Source organism: Ammodytes marinus (assembly GCF_949987685.1).
Source record: "Ammodytes marinus genome assembly, chromosome: 11".
In the NCBI taxonomy this organism is placed as follows: Eukaryota; Metazoa; Chordata; class Actinopteri; order Uranoscopiformes; family Ammodytidae; genus Ammodytes; species Ammodytes marinus.
In genome coordinates this window covers 15,731,858-15,750,922 of record NC_137215.1, presented here as the reverse complement: position 1 = coordinate 15,750,922, position 19,065 = coordinate 15,731,858, and the positions used below count along the sequence as shown (strand labels likewise).

Genomic DNA, 19,065 nt, shown 5'->3' with positions numbered 1-19,065 from the left:
CATGGTAAATGGGCCATGATAGTTTATTACTGAGCGTTTCAGCTCCACTGATTTAATTCTTAAAGCATTAGGATGAAAAATGCCCTGCATTGGAAAATAATATATCGCCCAGGGTTCTAAACAGCTTAAGGCACATTAGAATTAAGACTTGTATGTGTGCCAATCTGGATGAAATTTAAAGGCAAGGCAAGTTTATTTATATAGCACAATTCAGACACAAGGCCACTCCAAGTGCTTTACAGGGGCAAGATTAGAATACATAAAACACATTATAAAACATTTAAAAGCGAATAAAAGAAGAAAAATGAAAACTCGATTTAAAAACATTTAAAAGCAAATAAAAGAAGCAAATAAAATGAAAATTGCAGGTTAGAATAAAAGACCAATTGCAATAATCTTGGCAAGGATGATGACATTGGTGACATGACATTTTCTCATCATCCAATGCCTACATTCAATAACAGTCTCAATGTGGGATGGAACACTGGCAGAATGTTGACTTTCTGTTGTCAAACACAGGGCTCTAATTCAGATGTTGGTAGATGTGCCAATTCAGAAGCACCATTTCTGGATCAATAATATCACAGTTTTCCTAACCTTAGACTCACACAGTGTGTACATACTTATTACTTTGTATATTTTGTTGTAGTATTCGGGTACTTGTTATTGTTGAGTTTAAACTGCTTGCTCAGGGAGTTTTACTTGAAGTTGATTATGTAACTGACGATTGTTTGGCTATTGTTTATGTTTTTTTAGGACAAGACATTTGGTTTGAAGAACAAGAAAGGAGCCAAGCAGCAGAAGTTCATCAAGAACGTTACTCACCAAGTCAAACAAACTCCCCTTAAGGTAAGAAGGCAGTTCTTGTTCTCAGTTTCTGTTTTTTATTTCTCTATCCTTTCATACTTCTGATTCTCTTGATTAACTGTCCACAAATCAAAAACTCCTGTCTTTCTTGCTACATCGCTGTTCCTCACTATACTTATTTTCTCCGTTAACCAAATTATTTTAAACGTTGAATGTGAAACTGTCACATATCTAAGAGACCTTTATTCACCTGGCTGCGTGGTGGACAGACTGCAGTATGTGCTTGAAAATGTAATAATTTAATTGGATCAGATCATCTTGAATCGTATTTAATATCTGTGTGTGTTCATGTTTGCAGCCCGATGTAGTAGTCGGTAAGAAGGACATTAAGAAGAAGGAATTGGAAGAGCTCAATGACCTGTTTAAACCAGTCGTCGTTGCTCAGAAAGTCGCCAAAGGTAAACCACCACCACCGCTTAATCGATTTATGCTCATCTTTAATTTTAGTTGTTTGTCATGTTAAAACATACCAAATATTTGCTAGTTGTTCTTGTAAGTGTTTATTCCAATTGTGTTCTCTGTTTCTGCAGGTGTTGACCCAAAGTCGGTGCTGTGTGCATTCTTTAAGCAGGGCCAGTGCACTAAAGGTGACAAGTGCAAGTTCAGCCATGATTTGACAATAGAGAGGAAAGCTGAGAAGAGAAGTGTCTACCATGACGAAAGAGATGAAGAGCTGGAGAAAGGTTAGTGGGTTAGGTGACCAGGATCTATCCTAATACTGTCGTGCTGAGCCATGTCATTTTATACATCAAGTCTCAAAGTAATCTGGGGCAGCGAGCTTTCATGAATCCTACATCCTGTGGCAATATTATTTTCGAACTTGTTCGGTTGGCATTATGGAGGCAAGCTTCTTTTCTGTACGATGCACAAGTCTTCCTGTCTACTCTGTTGGCAAAACTCAGCAGCGGCTGTGTGACCATCTGTTCCAGCACACCTGAAATAACATTAGCCACCGTTTATCAGGCAACTACCTTAGCTAGACTTTCAGGCGGGTTTTTTTATTTTGCTTCAATTATGCAGGTTTAAAGGTTAGCTTGTCAATTTAGGTAACAAATGACTCGGCTTTTTAATGTGAACGATGGGGACATCTCCGGTTTTAAGAGCCTTTTTTTGTAGATTAAATCTGTAATCTGCAACATTTTAGTTACGTTGTTGTTTCTTGCGGCTGTAAATCTAATTGCTGGTGCTTCTGGACCAGAGTTTCTTTCAAAACCGGACATTATTGACTGTATGAGGTCAGTAGATTGGCTGTTCTTACCTGCAAAACGCTTTCACTATGTCTTCTGATGTGCCATTGTGACCCAGATAGTATTACTGGGCAAAGCAGCAAATACAGGCGCTTTCATCAGTGGGTCATATGCTCAGTCACCATTGTTTTAACTCACTATATAGTAGGGGTGTGAACGTTTACAAAAATGCCTAACCGTGTACACGACAAATTTTTTTTCGTGTACACGGTTAACCGTGACGTCATTGTCCTCGTGCCCCCGCCGTCTTGTAGGCGCGCGCGCACACACACACACACACATACGCGTTCGTTCGCCTGTAAACACACAATTGACATGAACTACGCTCGTTTACACACCTCTTATAATAGGTCCATGGTACACACACACACGTTTGCCGTCATAATCGCGCTTCATTCATTTCCTGATTAATATAGCCTATCGCTTTCTACATGTCCACGTTAAATGCATGTTGAACAGGTGTTATAAAGTTCGGGCTACTTACGAGCGTAGTTCACGTCAACCGGGTAACTTTAATCTTTAGGTTATCTTTCATCACTCTTCCGTGGCTGTGAGTCGAGCCCCAGCACGGCGACTCCCCGTGTGTGTGTGTGCGCCGATACACACACTCACTCACACACACTCGCCGAGGGACAGAGATTCTCGGCAGACTAGCTTTTATCCTCCCCAATTAGTTTATTAGTGATGTAAAATCAATAAACGCGTGTCTCCAGAACATATTTAAAAACTTTGAAATTTGAAGAAAAAAAGAAGAAGAAAAAAAACGGTTTTCGTTTATTGAATTTTCCTAAACGGTTATGATTTACTAAACGGTTACACGTGTACACGTGCACACCCCTACTATATAGGAACTTAAAGACCTACTTCACCGAAGGAAATATGAAGGTGTATTGAACTCTGAGATCCTATGTAGTATAAATTAGGGGTGGGAATCTCTTGGCACCTCACAATTCGATTCCGATTCATACCTTCTCTAATATTGTAATAAGAGAAAAGCTTTTCTTGTCACAAATATGACTTTCTATGAACAGTGCAATAATCAATGTAGCTTGCATTTCAACACAATATGGAAGTATGTAAACACTAAACCGATTCAGTTTTATTTTATTTCTAATCTCGTAAATCATGTTTCTATAGGATTTCTAATCTATTATCTATTATTTTATGTCATTTCAACACATTGTACACAAAGTATGGCTTGGAATTCAGCTTTCATACAAAAACGTAAACAGAGATAAAGCCGGTGCAGGTCATGGGTTTGCTGCTCTCAGCCCTTTTGAAGCCACTTTGGAAACAACTTGCATGTGCAGGAAGTATTAGTATTTACAAATATATATATATATGTATATATATATATATATATATATATATATATATAAAAATCGATTATTAACTTGAATCGATTCAGAATTGTTCGAGAGAATCGCGATGCATCGGTGAATCGATTTTTCCACCCCTAGTATAAATGCGCAACATTTTTAGAAATTGGTTCATCCTAGCCTGAGAAAAGGCAGAAAGAGTGTTTTATGGTCTCACTGTCTAAACCTACATTTCTAAAATGTAAGGTTAGACTGAGAAGAAGAAAAACCTAATTCATTACATTATAATAGCGATTTTTTTAATGATAGAACGCCGGTTCTGTGTGGGTGACGTATTCCTTTAACATACAATGAGCTAGATGTTAATGTTACACAGAACAACTTTAATGCAAGCCGCCATAGTCTTAACAGTCTTTAGCGAGTTCATGCATTATGGTGTTGGTTACCTCACGGTGTCTTTCGTAAGTCCTTTTCATATGGAGTAGCAGTCAAACCCCTCTAAAATAGTAGTGTGTTTTCCTAGACTGGCCTAGAGCACTATTATTTTCACTGGACTTTTTGGCTGTCCACTCGTCATATAGCCCCGTAATGTATCACTGTTCCATCACAGGCCTTACAAAATACCTTCTTTTGACCATCTGTCGTCTCAAAACCCAGATACCCCCTAAACTGTCCAACGTTTTATTATTTGAAAAGTTTGAGTACTTGTTGAATAAATTGACCTTTGGTCTGTTGTGTTCTGTTTAGACACTATGGATACCTGGGACAAGGAGAAGCTGGAGGAAGTGGTCAATCAAAAACACGGAGAGGCCGATAAGAAGAAACTCAAAACAACGCAAATTGTAAGTTAGTTCTTATGATTAACAATGAACAAAGCATCTGATGTCCATTTTATAATGAATGATATGACACAAATTGTTAGCAGTTTTTTTTCATTCTTTACTGAAGGCAGAGAAATAAATTCATGACAGAAATTAACAGAGAGGTAAACAAAAAGACTTGGCATGACAGGGACTAGGTTTGTGCATTAGTGGAAGTATTGGAATCATAAATATTGGATCCTTGATCTATGCCAAATATTTCTGGCTATACAGGATGCTGTCTGTTTTCCTTGTCCCGTCTATGTAACACCATGTTCTCTATTGTGTTGTCTGCAGGTGTGTCGGTACTTCGTGGAAGCCTTAGAGAATAATAAATACGGCTGGTTCTGGGTGTGTCCAGGAGGGGGTGATACCTGCATGTACCGGCACGCCCTGCCGGCCGGCTTTGTACTGAAAAAAGACAAGAAGAAGGAAGAGGACGAGGAGGAAAAAATTTCACTGGAGGAACTGATAGAAAATGAGGTAAGGACGGACAGAAGGATGTTAAGTCTGTTCTTTGTCATTCAGTTGATAGTTTGCGGGGGAAAAGTGTATCATAGGGATTAGTGATAAAGAAACATATTTACAAACAATAAAATTGGACATTGTTTAATTGCGTAATGATTAAATGCAAGTATTCCAACTGTAGGCCAATAGTGATCTCAGTTGGTGTTAAAATTGTTGAGCAGGTAGAAGGCCTCTTGAGAAAAGTTTTATAAAATAAATTCAGAAGAGATAAGGTGGATGAGAGAACTTTACTGTCAAATACATAAAAGACAAACACATTGACGATAAAAATAGTCCAAAATGCAGAATAGTGCAAAAAGAAAATTGAATTAAGTGGGATATGTTGCTTATGTGTGACGGTTCAGTGTTGTGATTGGTGGTTAGCTTATCATTCTGTTAATATTGGCTATGAAGCTGATATTAGTTCAAGTAATTGTATTGCTTCTGCACCATGTAAAAACATTGATAAAGTCCTTCACACATACGCTTAAATGTTAATATTACAATATAATACAGCTAAACAGTTTAAAGATGGGTTTAATGAAACAGAACTAGATAAGCAGTCAAAGCTGTGAAATGAGAATGGAAACTCAAAAAGATACAATGAGATACAACACAAATAGAAAAGCCAAATTGGATGTAAACGGCCGTCTTCAGATATTGTCGCCCAAAAGGTGACGACCTTCATCATCCAGCTCTGTGAATCCTTCTCTTGTTGTGACTGTTATTGCCCTGGAAGCGCTTTACTCTGCACATCCTGATGTGTGCCTCTCCCTCTGCAGCGCGCCGCTCTGGGTCCAGACGTGACTCGCATTACTCTGGACACCTTTCTGGCTTGGAAGAAGAGGAAAAGGCAGGACAAGGTTGGGACACATTTTAATCATTCAATTAACTGCAGTGTTTCGGTGGAACTTGTGCGTCTTTGTTCAATGACTAAATGTAAACTTTGAAATTGTTTTTAACAGGTGGATAAAGCGAGGGACGAGATGGAGAAGAAGAAGGCTGACTTTAAGGCTGGAAGATCACTAGCGGTAAGTTTGGCTCCAATTTGAGTTGTGAGTGTGTGTGTGTGTGTGTGTGGATTTGTAAATGTTGTCTAATTTTTACCGTGTGATGCCAATATAAGAATATAATGAAATGACATGTATCTTTAGGTGAGCGGTCGTGAGGTGTTTGAGTTCCGTCCGGAGTTGGTCAACGAGGACGACGATGAAGCCGATGAAACTAAATATTCCAACGATGAGGAGGAAGATGACGATGATAACGAAGCGGTAATGAGAATTTTGAAAATGTATTTGTGGCACAGACCCATAATGTGTGCTTCTTTGCCCTCTGAGCAGATCAATGCCTCCTACAGTCGATGGTTATTTAATTTAGCTTTTTGTGACTTCATAATGATCTGTGTTGTATGAAGTGAGATGTCCCAGCGCGATAACTGCACTCTGCATTGTTTGGTGTCTGATAAAGGTTACATTGTCGGCTCAAACTATCTGCAGTAGTTTGAAGTTATTCTGCTTATGTTGTGAGGTCGCTGTTGTCAGGCAGTTATCTGTTTGTCTTGAAATATTCTGAAAGGGGTATTTAAATACGGGACCACTTTGAATACAGAGAATAGAGACAACATGGGGGTTCCTGTTCTGAAATAAATGAACGACCCAGATAGTCACATGCTTCAGATCATAGTTGCTGCTGTTTTTGCAGTAACCGTCACGTAGAATAATGTATATATGGTAATAAATGAATAGCAAGTAAAAGTTCATATGTCCTCGGGTTCAGAACAAGCATTTAATAGTTAAAGCCAAAAAGTCAAGTCAAACTACACTTTTAGCTTTTATTAGCTGTGATAATGTTACTCATACTGGATGAGACAGACAACCACATTTTCCGGAACACAAATTGTCCTCATCCATATGAGTGTGATTTCTTACAGGTGGTGCAAAGTGGTTTGGTGCATGCAGAAAGAGCCATCTTTCTGTATTTTTTAATCTGTTGGAGCTATTAATTGTTCTAGATTACTTAAGGAACTTTCCATTTGACGCTTGATACAGCTAATTACAAATAGGTTACTTTATTTAGTAGGTAATTATTCATATTCAAGAAAAAAGACCTTATTCAGCATCCAGCAGGACTTCAATCAACAGACTGTAAAATGACGACCCCTCATCTTAAATTAAATGGAAAACAAATTTCAGGTTTTAACTGCATCACTCTGGTTCAATAAATCAATATTTTAGCTGTAACTTTAATTGGGTTTTCTGTTCAGTTTTAACCAACATGAAGTAATCTTTTATTTTCACTCTTTATCCCAAATCTAACACAGACAGCCGTACCTCAGTTCCCTCTACATAAATTAACTTTTACGTACTTTTCATTTTACTTTCCTAAAGTGTTTTGCCGCCGTCTTCTGAGACACTCGTCTAAACCTTTTACTTTGTTTCAGATCGATTCTACAGAGTGCCAGGACATAGACCTATCCCGTTTTGTTCCACAAGAGGTCGACAACTCAAACATAACCGTAGCAACTACGGACCGTTTCACCTCCAGGACGAAGAGGTCGAAGGGAAAAGACGACGGTATGAAAGACTAAATGATTAGATTTCAGTGATGGCTGGTTAGCCTTAACTATCATTGACCAGGGGGCGCCCTTAGCTCAGTTGGTAGGGCGAACCCCCCATGGGCCTCGGCCAGCAGCGGACCCGGGTTCGATTCCAGCCCGCGGTCGTTCTCTGCATGTCACTCCCCTCTCTGCCCCATTTCAACTCTCTCTACACTATCAATAAATGATATATACAAAATGCATCAAATTTAAATACATTCCGAAGCCATTTACTTAGCCTATTTTGAAGACTTCAAAAGCATATTGAGAGATTATGCAAATTGATAACTCCCTCGTCGAGATTCAAAAACTAATATTTTAAATACAACTATTTAGAGGAATAAATAACTCCACTATCAGAAAAGGGTTGTATGTGTATACAGCAGCGACAACTTTAAAGAAACAACAGCTAGATTGAATACAAACAGAATGTAATGAAAAAAGGGCCTGTATTAACCTGATCAAAACTATGGAATATGAATTGGTGGGGTGAGAACGATATCCAATTAGTGAATTACAGCCATGTTGACCGATACTGTATTGAATGGGTCCCATCTCTACCTTTTTTTATTTTAAAGAGAACAAATATGAGTACTTCTACACAAAAAGAGTTTTGATTTTAAAAATATCTGTATTTTCCATCTACAGAGGAGCAGCTTAACGGAGCGTGCGGGGGCGCTGAGGCCAACGGGCTTTCGGGGGCAGAGGGGGACGAAGGAGGAGAGGAGGAGGAAGATGATGAAGAGGAGGTACCGGTGGACGAGAACCTGTTCACAGGAGAAGATCTGGAGGAGCTGGACGAGGAACTCAACACACTGGCGCTGGAAGACTGAGAGGGAGGCAGCGTGAGGTGGAAGTTAGGACGGACTAAGTGACAAAGGGAAAGGACTGGGGATGCATGGAGCTAAAAACAAACAAAAGAGACCCAAGATGTTAAAATGATTTTAAATTTCAGAGACTCCAGTAATAAAGCCTGATTATATCATGACATCATTGCCTGTCTTTGACCCCCTTCTGTTTTTCGGTATCGCTCCACTCACAGCCCACCGTGTCCTCACCCTTCTCTAACCATTGGGTGTCCAAATTTCCACAGCAGGGCCAATTAGGGTTTCCCATGGGCCAATCCCACATGAATGTTGCTTGTCAGAATTTTCCATTAAGAGGATTTTGGATGATGTGCACCTTTCTGTTGCTCGACAAACTCGCTGGCTTACTGAGACTGAAATTACTTTTGATGAATTAGGCTTCCAGTGCTTCCAATAACTGATCACAAGTTAAATATTGATTTGCAGAGTGACACATTTTTTGCGGTTTTAAAAATAAAGCACTATGCTTGAGATTGTAGTTTAATAAATCATTATTATGGATGGATGTTTTAAAGTGCTGTTGCAAACTGAAGTTATAGTGTTGGAAATGAACAGGAATGATTCTGTTCTAAGAAACTGAATCTGTTCACAGCTTCACCTGCTCTCACATACCAAAATAAAGTTTCAGTTTGCACTTATCTTTCTAGTGAAGTTAATTTTCCCTCAAATAAACCATTTCAATTCCCTCAAGTTAAGAGTCCTGTCAAATACCCATGCAACTTTTTGAACAAGTCCAGACCAAGCCTCGAAAATGTCGGCCCTGTTTCTGAGACCAGATTATTTCTATAATAAAGCCCTAGCAGGGAAACCATATGGTTCCATTGTCAGCCCAATATTGTAAATAATGTTCTCATGAGTTGCCTCCAAATTAAATAAAAGGATACTGTACCTCTAGTGTGTGTGTGTTTTTTCTTGGATGATGCCAATTTAATTAAATAATAATTAAAGTGGGTATAATAGATATAACGATGTAAAGGAGTTGCACTTAGTGATTAACCCACAGAGAATGAACATCAAACAAAGCTTCCAAAAGAGACTGTTGCTCTGTAATTGCTGAATGTGTAAATACAACTGCTTCACAACCATGTATCAACTTAACCTTTGTCACAACTAGATTATATTCAGTGAAAGTGGCATAGGAATATATATAAAGCCATTATTGTAGGTTTAATTTTAAACACATTTTGCAATACCCCAGCAACTGTTGCAATTTTTCAGTTGCCCCAAAATTCATATCAAGTTATGACTAGTTCACTCAGCATACCGTGAAGTGAGCTTAATTTTCTGTCCACTGATACACATGTATAGTAACTAACAGCAGCCTGGTCCCAGGTCATCTGTGAGCCAGTCAGTGTGTGGTAGCAAGTGTATGTAATAATGTAGGACTTAGTTAATGTTTATTCCAAAAACATAGTCATGCCCGAAATTATTCATACCCCAGACAAATTTTGACCTAGTTACTTTTATTCAACCAGCAAGTTTTTTTCTTGATTGGAAATGACAGGCTTCTCCCAGAAGATAATACGATGATGTACAAGAAGCATCATTGTGGATAGAAATATTTTTCAGCTTTTATTTACATTTGAACAAAAAGTGGGATGTCCAAAATTATTCATACCCTTCTCAATAATCAATAGAAAAAGCCCTTATTGGCTATTACAGCAATCAAATGCTTCCTATAATTGCTGGCCCGCTTTTTGAATGTCTCTGCTGGTGTTTTTGCCCATTCATCTTTAGCAATGAGCTCCAACTCTTTCAGTTTGGAGGGATCACCCTGATCTTTAGCTCCCTCCACAGATTCTCAATTGGATTCAAGTCAGGACTCTGGCTGGGCCACTGTAAAACGTTAATGTGTTTGTCCGCTAACCATTTCTTCACCACTTTTGCTGTGTGTTTTGGGTCGTTCGATTGGCTGTGATTCGTAAGCCTTTATAACCTTACACATAATGTCACCAACAAAAATAAATGTATAATTAGGATATCAAGGCAAGGCAAGGCAAGGCAAGGTTATTTATATAGCACAATTCAGACACAAGGCCACTCAAAGTGCTTTACAGGGGCAAGATTATAATACATAAAACACATTATAAAACATTTAAACGCGAATAAAAGAAGCAAATAAAATAAAAATTGCAGGTTAAAATGGAGACACTTTATAAAACATTTAAAAGCTAATAAAAGAAGCAAATAAAATAAAAATTGCAGGTTAAAATGGAAACAAAAAAGTCTTCAGACTCGATTTAAAAGAACTGAGAGTTGTAGCAGACCTCAAGTTTTCTGGGAGTTTGTTCCAGATTTTTGGTGCATAATAACTAAAAGCTGCTTCTCCTTGTTTAGTCCTAACTCTAGGGACTGTAAGTAGACCTGTCCCAGACGACCTAAGGGCTCTGGACGGTTCATAACGTATCAGCATATCAGTAATGTATTTTGGCCCTAAACCATTTAGTGCTTTATAAACCAACATCAGTATTTTGAAATCAATTCTTTGAGTGACAGGAAGCCAGTGTAAAGACCTCAGAGCTGGGGTAAATTGAATTGGACTATAGTCACCTGGTGATATGGTTATGTAAATTTGTGTGTCGTCTGCATAATTATGGTAGCATAATTTGTTCTTATTCATAATCTGAGCTAGTGGGAGCATGTAGATGTTAAACAGAAGAGGCCCAAGAATGGAACCTTGGGGGACTCCGCATTCAATATTTGTCCGCTCAGATGTGAAATTGCCTATTGACACATAGTAGTCTCTATCCTTTAAGTAGGATTCAAACCAGCTTAGTACAGTTCCAGAAAGTCCAACCCAATTTGCTAGTCGATCTAATAATATGCTGTGGTCAACTGTGTCAAAAGCGGCACTGAGATCCAGTAAAACTAAGACAGAACTTTTGCCACTGTCTGTGTTTAAATGGATGTCATTGAGGACCTTAACCAGAGCAGTCTCAGTGCTGTGGTGTTGTCGAAATCCTGACTGGAAAACATCAAAGCAGTTGTTCTTTGCTAAGTAGTTATTTAGCTGTTGATAAACAGCTTTTTCAATGATTTTACTTAAAAATGGTAGGTTAGATATGGGCCTATAATTTTTCATGAGTGATGTATCTAGATTGTTCTTTTTTAGGAGTGGCTTGATGACTGCTGTTTTCAGGGCCTGTGGGAATATCAGACAGTATTGGTATGGGCTGATATCCAAAACCCAAATTATCAGAATCAGGTCAGAACTAAAAAAAAAAAAGTGAATCAGTGCAGTTTATTAATTATATTGTCCACAGTCAATCCTCGTGCCCCACGGATAATTTACCTGAATTTTCTCTAACACAAAAATGTATAAATGTAATTTCAGCGGATTTGACATTGGTTAGGTATGTAAATGTATGCAAATACAAAACCCTCTGAGCCTTATTATTATTATAGCTTGTTTGACATTTCACCTAATGAAATCATTTATCTGGAGCTAAAAAGAAGAGACGAGACAGGCTGAATGGTCAACTGATCTTTATTTTTTTTACAGAGAAAAATAAAAAGTGAACCGTCAAATAAACACCTTAAACTGAGCTCAACATGGATTTAGAGGACATACCATGAAATAAAAAAACATCTGGAAACAAACTATGTCCAGATATAGAAATCCAGTTTTTTTAAGCTTATAGGTAATACTTCCAACCACTGGAACCGCTATGTAGCTCATAAGATTTAAAATTTAAATGAGTTCACTTCTTCAGTAGTCTATTGAAAAATCTACTGTATTTGTATATTAGTTTAGCAGTGTCAAGGTCGATACTACAAAAAAAAAGAGCAAAAGCAGGACCCTGAGCACAAACTACACGGTGACAATGATGTAACTGTTGACAAGACGGGATACGATTAAGACTCCATTTTGGAAGTGGATGCTATGTTATATCAGTGAGTCACAGCACAGGTCAGACAGGTGTCAAAGGTCGTGTCAGAGGTCGGGAGGTCGTCTTGATGTCTGTCAGGTCAGTTGTCATTGTGTCATGACAACATTCGCCTAGGGAACAAGAAGCTGGGGCGTTATTCACTGGGAGAGAAACAGCTGTCATCAGAAACTAGTCGGCCATCTTGTCAAACTAAAAAGCTTGATGGTGTTTTGTCCCCCCAACAGAGCCTGCAAGGCAGCGCTGCCTGGGTGGCCCTTTTACTTACCATTACTAACTGCAGACTGCCTTGAAGGCTCCGTTGGCGGGACAAAACACCAAACACCAACTAAAAATAAAAAGTGCTTTCCTTAACTAATAACAAAAAACTAAAATTATTTCACAGGTGTGTGGGATACTGCAGGTGGATGAGACAGAAGAAGTTCACACTGTCATTGGCAAAAAAAGCATTATCACAGGGCGATAGAAATATTGTAAATTGTGTGTAGTGTGTAAGTGACAAAAGTATTTTATATTTCCTGTACTGAGCCTGCATCATTAAATACATCTTACACCCTGTATTGAAAGACATGCTTGGGTATAATGGTGCCGAACAACTGTTTCATTATACATGCTAACAAGCTTTGTCACTTAAAATTGTGTCACAGAGGGACAAGACTCTAAATGTTCAACCAGAGAAAATAAGTTAACGTTAATACCTGACGTTATAAATTTACATGCATTACCATAGGAAAGAGCTCGCTAAAATGTATGATACCGTTGTAGTAAGTTCATCCTAAAAAGTTATTTTTACTTCGGTTAAATTGTTTTCATTGAGATAATATTTACATTTCTCACTGTATTTCCTTGAGTACTGCCACTGACAGTTTCTATGTTTTTGTACTTTCTACGTTTCTTCTACATTTCATAGTCTAAGTTAGACTTTTGATTGGTCGATTGATGTTTTGTTGAATCATGACAAAGGACTGTTGTTACATTTCAGAAATGTGATGATAAATGTACCCTTTGTGCTCTGTTTTTATGTTGCACAAACCATTAAAAAGAAACGTACAAATTAAACGTTTACATTATTACATATGATACATTGTTTTACCCAAATACAAAACACTTTGGTTCCCATTTTCCCCGATTGGTTTGCACTTACCGTAATTCTTCAGACCCATGGTGTTAGTATGTACGCGCACGCTTATGAGATTCCTCTCTGGGCGGATCAGCCAGCATCACCTTCATCTTCACTCCGTTGATCACACGACCGTGGAGCGCGGCCATGGCCTCTTCTGCACACTAAGAGAGACACAGCACATGCAGAGGGGAATTTACTGAAGTAGAATTAATGAGTCATTTGGTTTTATACCATTTTGAAACTCAAACCCTCCATCTTACAGAGGTGGAGTCAGCGATGTACTATGACAAAATCAGTGAATATCTCCTCACCTGTACCTACCTGTACTTACTGAGTGTGCACTGAAAAAATAAATTCCAGTGTTAATACACAGCCAAGGCTCTGTAAACGGACATTTATGGAGCTTTCTCCATAATCGCTGAATCCACCTTTAACTGTCCATTTGTTCTTGCCTTCAGACTCGATTCATTAAACAATTTTAATAAAGCTCAATCCCTGGGTCTATCCTTTAATTTAAATGTTACCTATGTTTCTATGTTTTCAACCTCACTTTCTTTATTATTAATGGGTTAGTCCTGCGTTGGTTTGAGTGTCACCTGTTTGTCTGCATACTTCATGTATCCAACCTTCCTCCCAGGGACCAAATGGACCTCGATAAGGGAACCAAAGCGACTATGAGAGACAGACAGACAGAGGGAGAAAAAATTTAGTTGTAAAGCAGAAACACTTGTTTACACTGATTTTGCAGATCATCATTGTAATAGCAATACCACTGTAAAAAAAAATGTATTCAGCATGATACTCCAGAGTTATTTGCACTTAAGATTAGTAATTTCACTAATGGGCCCTTATTTTCACCACATGCACATTCTGAGATTTTTTATAACATGCATATTTACAACTATATTTACGCCTATAGTCAATTAGAAGCATGAGTTAAATCAGGGAGGCATGTACCAGAAAACGTCCTCCAGAACATCCTGGGGCGGCGGGGAGGGGCCAAACACTACAAACAAGCGTTCCATGGTTTTGCTGTCGAACGGAGCGAGCTTCTGCAGAGGAGGCAGGTTGACGTCTGTCTGAACCCGGGACACGGTTGAGGCAGTGGAGAAGCCCTAGAGGAGAGGACACCCACAAACACAGGCTCAGGGATTCATCTTAAACTTTATGCCCTTTTCACGCCTGACTGAAAAAACAGGTCAAATACAAATATCGTATCATTCTTATGAAACCTCAGTTCCCAAGTGTAATGTTCAAAGTCATTAATTGCCAATATGGATTTCATTAAATCAAACTGTTAGAGGCTGCATGTGGCAGAGGAGTCCCGGAGGCTTAATTACCAGGAACAGTAATTAACCTTGAGTTGTTATTTACAGGATGAGTTGTTTTCTAAGGTTTTCGATGATGTTGATTACTGTTTGTATCGAATGCGGAACACAGAATTATTAAATTGGGTCTACTTTGCAGATGAAGACAAGTTTTTCATAAATCTGATAATTTGCTGGAATATGATGCGAGTCATTTTGAAGTTTAAGGGAAAAACTTTCTTCATGTATTGAACCCGATACATGTACAAAGTGTTTGGTCCAATACATTCCTTAAATGCAAGGAATGATGAACAGAAAATATTTTCTTTTAAACTAAAAAGTATTTTACAGTCTAACTCAAGCTAGAGCAGAGTGATTCATGAACGTGATGTACTCACAGGAGCTTTGGTGCCTTGGCTGCTGGAGGATCCGTTCCACACTGCAGACATCACCTGGGTTGCAACAAACTGCGTGGCCATCCGACCTACAGAACTGCACACAGAGACACTTTGAAGCTGCTGTTGCTATGTGACCAGATATTACCGAAAGACTGGGCTGTATTCACAAACAAATGGAGACACCCCCCGCCCACATTTGCAGTCACACTACAATACTAGGAACATGCAATATTAATTCAAACTAAATATCATGCGTCTCCAAAATGATTTTTATGGTTATTTTAAACCTTTTTGGGTATTATTTAACAATTGTATTGCACACTAGAGAATAAAAACTGACTTTCTGCCCGAGAGACCTTAAGAAAAATTCTCAGATAGTGAAATTTTCCTGATTCAATCCAGACCAGTTTACTGTCCAGGCTACTTTTACTACTTCAGACCGTGTATACTTTATCATTTCCTATACAAAAGCTGCTTGCTCCCTTTTATCTTCTTCATGGCACATTGTGGCCCCATGGGGGTAATAGACACAGTCACCCATGAATATTTAACAACTAATAAAAGGCAGGGGAAGGTTACTGTTAATTATCAGTGGCATTTTGGTGATTTTTTTTTATTTTAATTAATGGATATATTACATTTAAAATGGCTTTCTGCTCCATTAATTGTGACCCCTCTGCAGTAAGTGTAGGCTGTTGTGTGTGCGCTTTACATATTAATATGAAGGTGTGTGTTTACCTGGTGTGATCCTCTCCGTCGTCCACATAATTGACTGCCAGTCTGTTGCCGGGTGGATATTCAAAGCCATTTAATTTTTCCTTGGCGTACACTGCTGATCCAAGATTACTGTAGCGAATCACGGCATGACCTGAGGGCAAATGATGCACAGGAAAGAAAAACAGCCATCAGGACGGGTTAAATGTGGTATACTTTATGTTTAGAGATATCAAAATGAACAGTTGGAAATATCAACATTCACAGGCTACATGAATTACAAGATGCATGAGACTCATTTCAATTTTGACAAACAGATAACGAATAAATTACAGTTGATTAATCACCCTTCAGTTAAAAACACTGTCCATTCAAGTAGCTGATCAGACAGAGATCTAAAGAAATCTAGTAAGTGAACATTCAGTTTAGAATATGGAGTCTGCGATTCTGGAGAACGCTTGTTGTCAAAATAATGTTTTGTCAAACTCAGGGAATATCTCCTCACGATCTGCTACTTGTCGATACTGTGCGTGCGCTGAAAGAAAACCAGGTAAACAGCATTGGCTCTTTAAACTGTACCAAACGGGGCCACCATAGCTAGCAACATGCCTGCTTACAAAGCTGTGTAATAACACTGAATTTGCTTTCAACCCGTACACGCACGCGCGCACACACACACACACACACACACACAAGGAAAGCGGATTGTGCGGAGATATTCACTGATTTTGACAAAAGTGATTTTGACCACAAGCAATCATTAAGAATGGCTGACTGACTCAACCTTTCAATAAGCTATGATTCAATGTACAGTGTTACAGTGGCCCGATACCTTTGCTCATTCCATACGCGTCTCTCTGCATCTCATAGGACTCCATGCCAGGAATGAGGTCAAACAGAGCATGGATCTGCTCCTGGGTGATAGCAGCGCGGCTTGACATCATCAGGCAGCGTGTGAAGTCACCAGAGCGGTAGTCCACGGCCTGGTAGTTACCTGGCTCAGCTGTGGAGGCTAGAGGGGACGCAAGGGACAGGGAATACAACCGTCAGGGATTCACAAACGTGTACTCTTCAGGAAGAGACGCTCTCAAGTTTCAAGCTCCCCCATTTAATTTAGCCCGATTTGTTGCACAAGATTGTCCCTGTTTTACTGTCAATGCTCCTCCTCCTTCATTGACACTGAAAAAGAAAAACCTCATCAAAGACTTGACCTCCTTGACATTAAGACACATGTTCACATAATTAACTTTATACTTGCGTTATACTGCATTAAGAAGATGTCAAACAACGGCGTACCCATAGGCATGACGTAGGGGTTCATGGAGTCACCCCCGCTCCCGTAATCACCTCTGGCCGATCTTTCTGTGTAATCTTCGTTTGTTGGGGTCTTGATGCGAGGTTCAGCCAGGATGGCCCTGTAAGCTAATGACAGAAAGACCATCAACGCAACAGTCCTGAGACACAAATATCCACAGCGGTTCACACACACACACACACACGTTGAGAACAGTGAAATGCAACCACACAAATCATTAATTAGTAATAGACGTCGTTGACCCCATCTTACCTTTGTCACAATTCTCTATAGCGAGGGCAGCTTGGGAGGGTTTGTAGTATCTCACATAGCCCAGTCCTTTACTTTCCCCTGTGGTCCTGTTCTTGATGATCACGCAAAACTCAATATCACCATACGCCTGAAAGAGACAGACAACCCAGGGATTGACCGTTACGTATTATTCCCTTCCACCTATACTGGGTAATTCGCGATTACACATTGTTAATTCCTCAAATCACACAAACTGTGGTCAGAGACAGCAGTTACAGCCAATAGATTATTTTAGCATATTTGAATTTTCTTAAAATTTTGTTTAACATTCAAAATAAAACATAAGATATTTAGTCTGACGGTTTTAGTTAGCAATAGGAAAGAACATGTGTGTGATTAATTAAACCAGTTGCTGCTATGATTTTTCATATTCACTGAAGGTGAACACCCTGAAAACTTCCATCTAACTTCCATGACATGTTGAATCTTGCTGCATTGTAGTCTTAGTTGTTTTATACATAGAGGCAAGGGTAACAGGCAGAAAGACAGAAAATACAGGAAACCAATGAGATATAAAAAGCACAGAAACAGTATGTGAGCAAGTGATGAGTGAGTGAAGTTACTTTGAAGGTGTCTTTAAGGTCCTCCTCTGAGAAGGATTTAGGGATCATGACAAAGATCCGGGTCAGCTCCTCGTCCTCCACGTCTCTGTGTCTGTTTGAAGACCGTGACTGGGCAATAAACACCTTCACAACCAACCAGGAAAAAGAGTTACAAAAGAGGAGGTATTGGTCATAACTGCAGCCTATTTAATTATGAAATGTGGAGCAACAATTGGATTGTGTGATATGATACCATTTTAGAATTTTTTTTTTCATTTGAATCAATTTCAAGATTTGATCCAATGAATCAGAATATTTGTAATCATCAAGTGCATTACGAAGCTCTTTACAGAGCAGCTAGTCGTTTACATTGTGGTATAAAACCATTGAAAATACAAGTAGTCCGGATTTGGTGATCTTCTGAATGAGGCTGATCCAATCTTATGTCCGTGGCTTAAAAGTAAAATGGATTCACCGATCCTGGAAAGCTAGACAAGGTGTTCCCGAATCCGGATCATTATGATCCAGATTAAACTTTTTTAATGAACAACTGGGCCCTGATGTCTGAAGATTAACCTGGATTACAGACAAATCATTTTTGGACGGACAAAATGGGTGTCTTATTCATTTCAATTACATTGGGGTAGCTTCTTGTAGTATAAGAGACGTATATCTAAAAACTGTCAGCAAATAAAACATGAACTAGTATCCGCATTGCTTGATAGACGCCATTATAAGGCCTAGCCTCAGTGGTAAGCTTAGCCAACTAATTTTTAACTGAAATTTTCACATTATTAACGGCTAACTGGTAGTGATGGTAGTGGTAAGCGTAGTGATAACCGTTGACGTTACCTTGATGGGTTTGGTACCGTCTACCAGCACTTTGCCGTGCATTTCTTCCATTGCCAAACAGGCCTGTGAAGACTTGGCGAACTTCACATAGGCGATCCCTTTGGACTCCTTTGTCTGCTTGTCTTTGACGAGCCAAATTCCCTGGACTTCCCCGAACACGGAGAAACTTTCCCGGAGCTCATCTTCGGTTATGCACCGACTAGTGACCGCGAAAAGCCGGCTGTTGGGAGGGTCCTCGTTGTTCTCAATACCGTGTTTAGTGTACTCCTCCATCTTTGCTCTCCCTTCCACAACAATGCTGCCCGGACGTTCTTCTTCTTCTTCTTGTGTATTGTTTTTTGGCGGTTTGCAAACAACTTAAAGATGCATTACCG

General features: G+C 39.1%; 2 protein-coding genes across 2 annotated transcripts in view; one reads left to right on the top strand and one right to left on the bottom strand.

Moving 5' to 3' along the window:
• The window catches only part of zc3h15 (zinc finger CCCH-type containing 15), a 9,203-nt gene extending 819 nt beyond the window's left edge, over positions 1-8,384 (top strand). The window contains exons 2-11 of the mRNA XM_080037217.1: positions 757-849; positions 1,166-1,265; positions 1,398-1,550; positions 4,181-4,275; positions 4,591-4,776; positions 5,583-5,663; positions 5,766-5,831; positions 5,955-6,071; positions 7,241-7,373; positions 8,045-8,384. Of these exons, the coding sequence (XP_079893343.1) occupies positions 757-849; positions 1,166-1,265; positions 1,398-1,550; positions 4,181-4,275; positions 4,591-4,776; positions 5,583-5,663; positions 5,766-5,831; positions 5,955-6,071; positions 7,241-7,373; positions 8,045-8,229 (1,209 nt within the window). The 3' untranslated portion in view covers positions 8,230-8,384. The remainder of the gene's footprint in view (positions 1-756; positions 850-1,165; positions 1,266-1,397; positions 1,551-4,180; positions 4,276-4,590; positions 4,777-5,582; positions 5,664-5,765; positions 5,832-5,954; positions 6,072-7,240; positions 7,374-8,044) is intronic.
• A 3,353-nt stretch (positions 8,385-11,737) lies between these two features.
• Positions 11,738-18,996, bottom strand: rbm45 (RNA binding motif protein 45). The gene is made up of 11 exons (XM_080037416.1): positions 18,692-18,996; positions 17,861-17,983; positions 17,259-17,385; positions 16,988-17,113; positions 16,524-16,703; positions 15,716-15,845; positions 14,978-15,071; positions 14,230-14,387; positions 13,869-13,944; positions 13,294-13,433; positions 11,738-12,262 (listed from the first exon to the last, which is right to left on the bottom strand). The coding sequence occupies exons 1-10, from the start codon at positions 18,962-18,964 to the stop codon at positions 13,317-13,319; spliced, it is 1,404 nt and encodes a 467-aa protein (XP_079893542.1). The 5' UTR covers positions 18,965-18,996; the 3' UTR covers positions 11,738-12,262; positions 13,294-13,316.
• Positions 18,997-19,065: the final 69 nt, after the last annotated feature.

Excerpts from the sequence above, each read along its gene's own strand:
- rbm45 (XM_080037416.1), bottom strand. The coding sequence starts at position 18,964 with ATGGAGGAGTACACTAAACACGGTATTGAGAACAACGAGGACCCTCCC. Across the intron at positions 17,984-18,691 it reads ACGGTACCAAACCCATCAAG|GTGTTTATTGCCCAGTCACG; the intron begins GTAACGTCAACG and ends TTGGTTGTGAAG. Across the intron at positions 16,704-16,987 it reads CCCCTACGTCATGCCTATGG|CCTCCACAGCTGAGCCAGGT; the intron begins GTACGCCGTTGT and ends CGTCCCCTCTAG.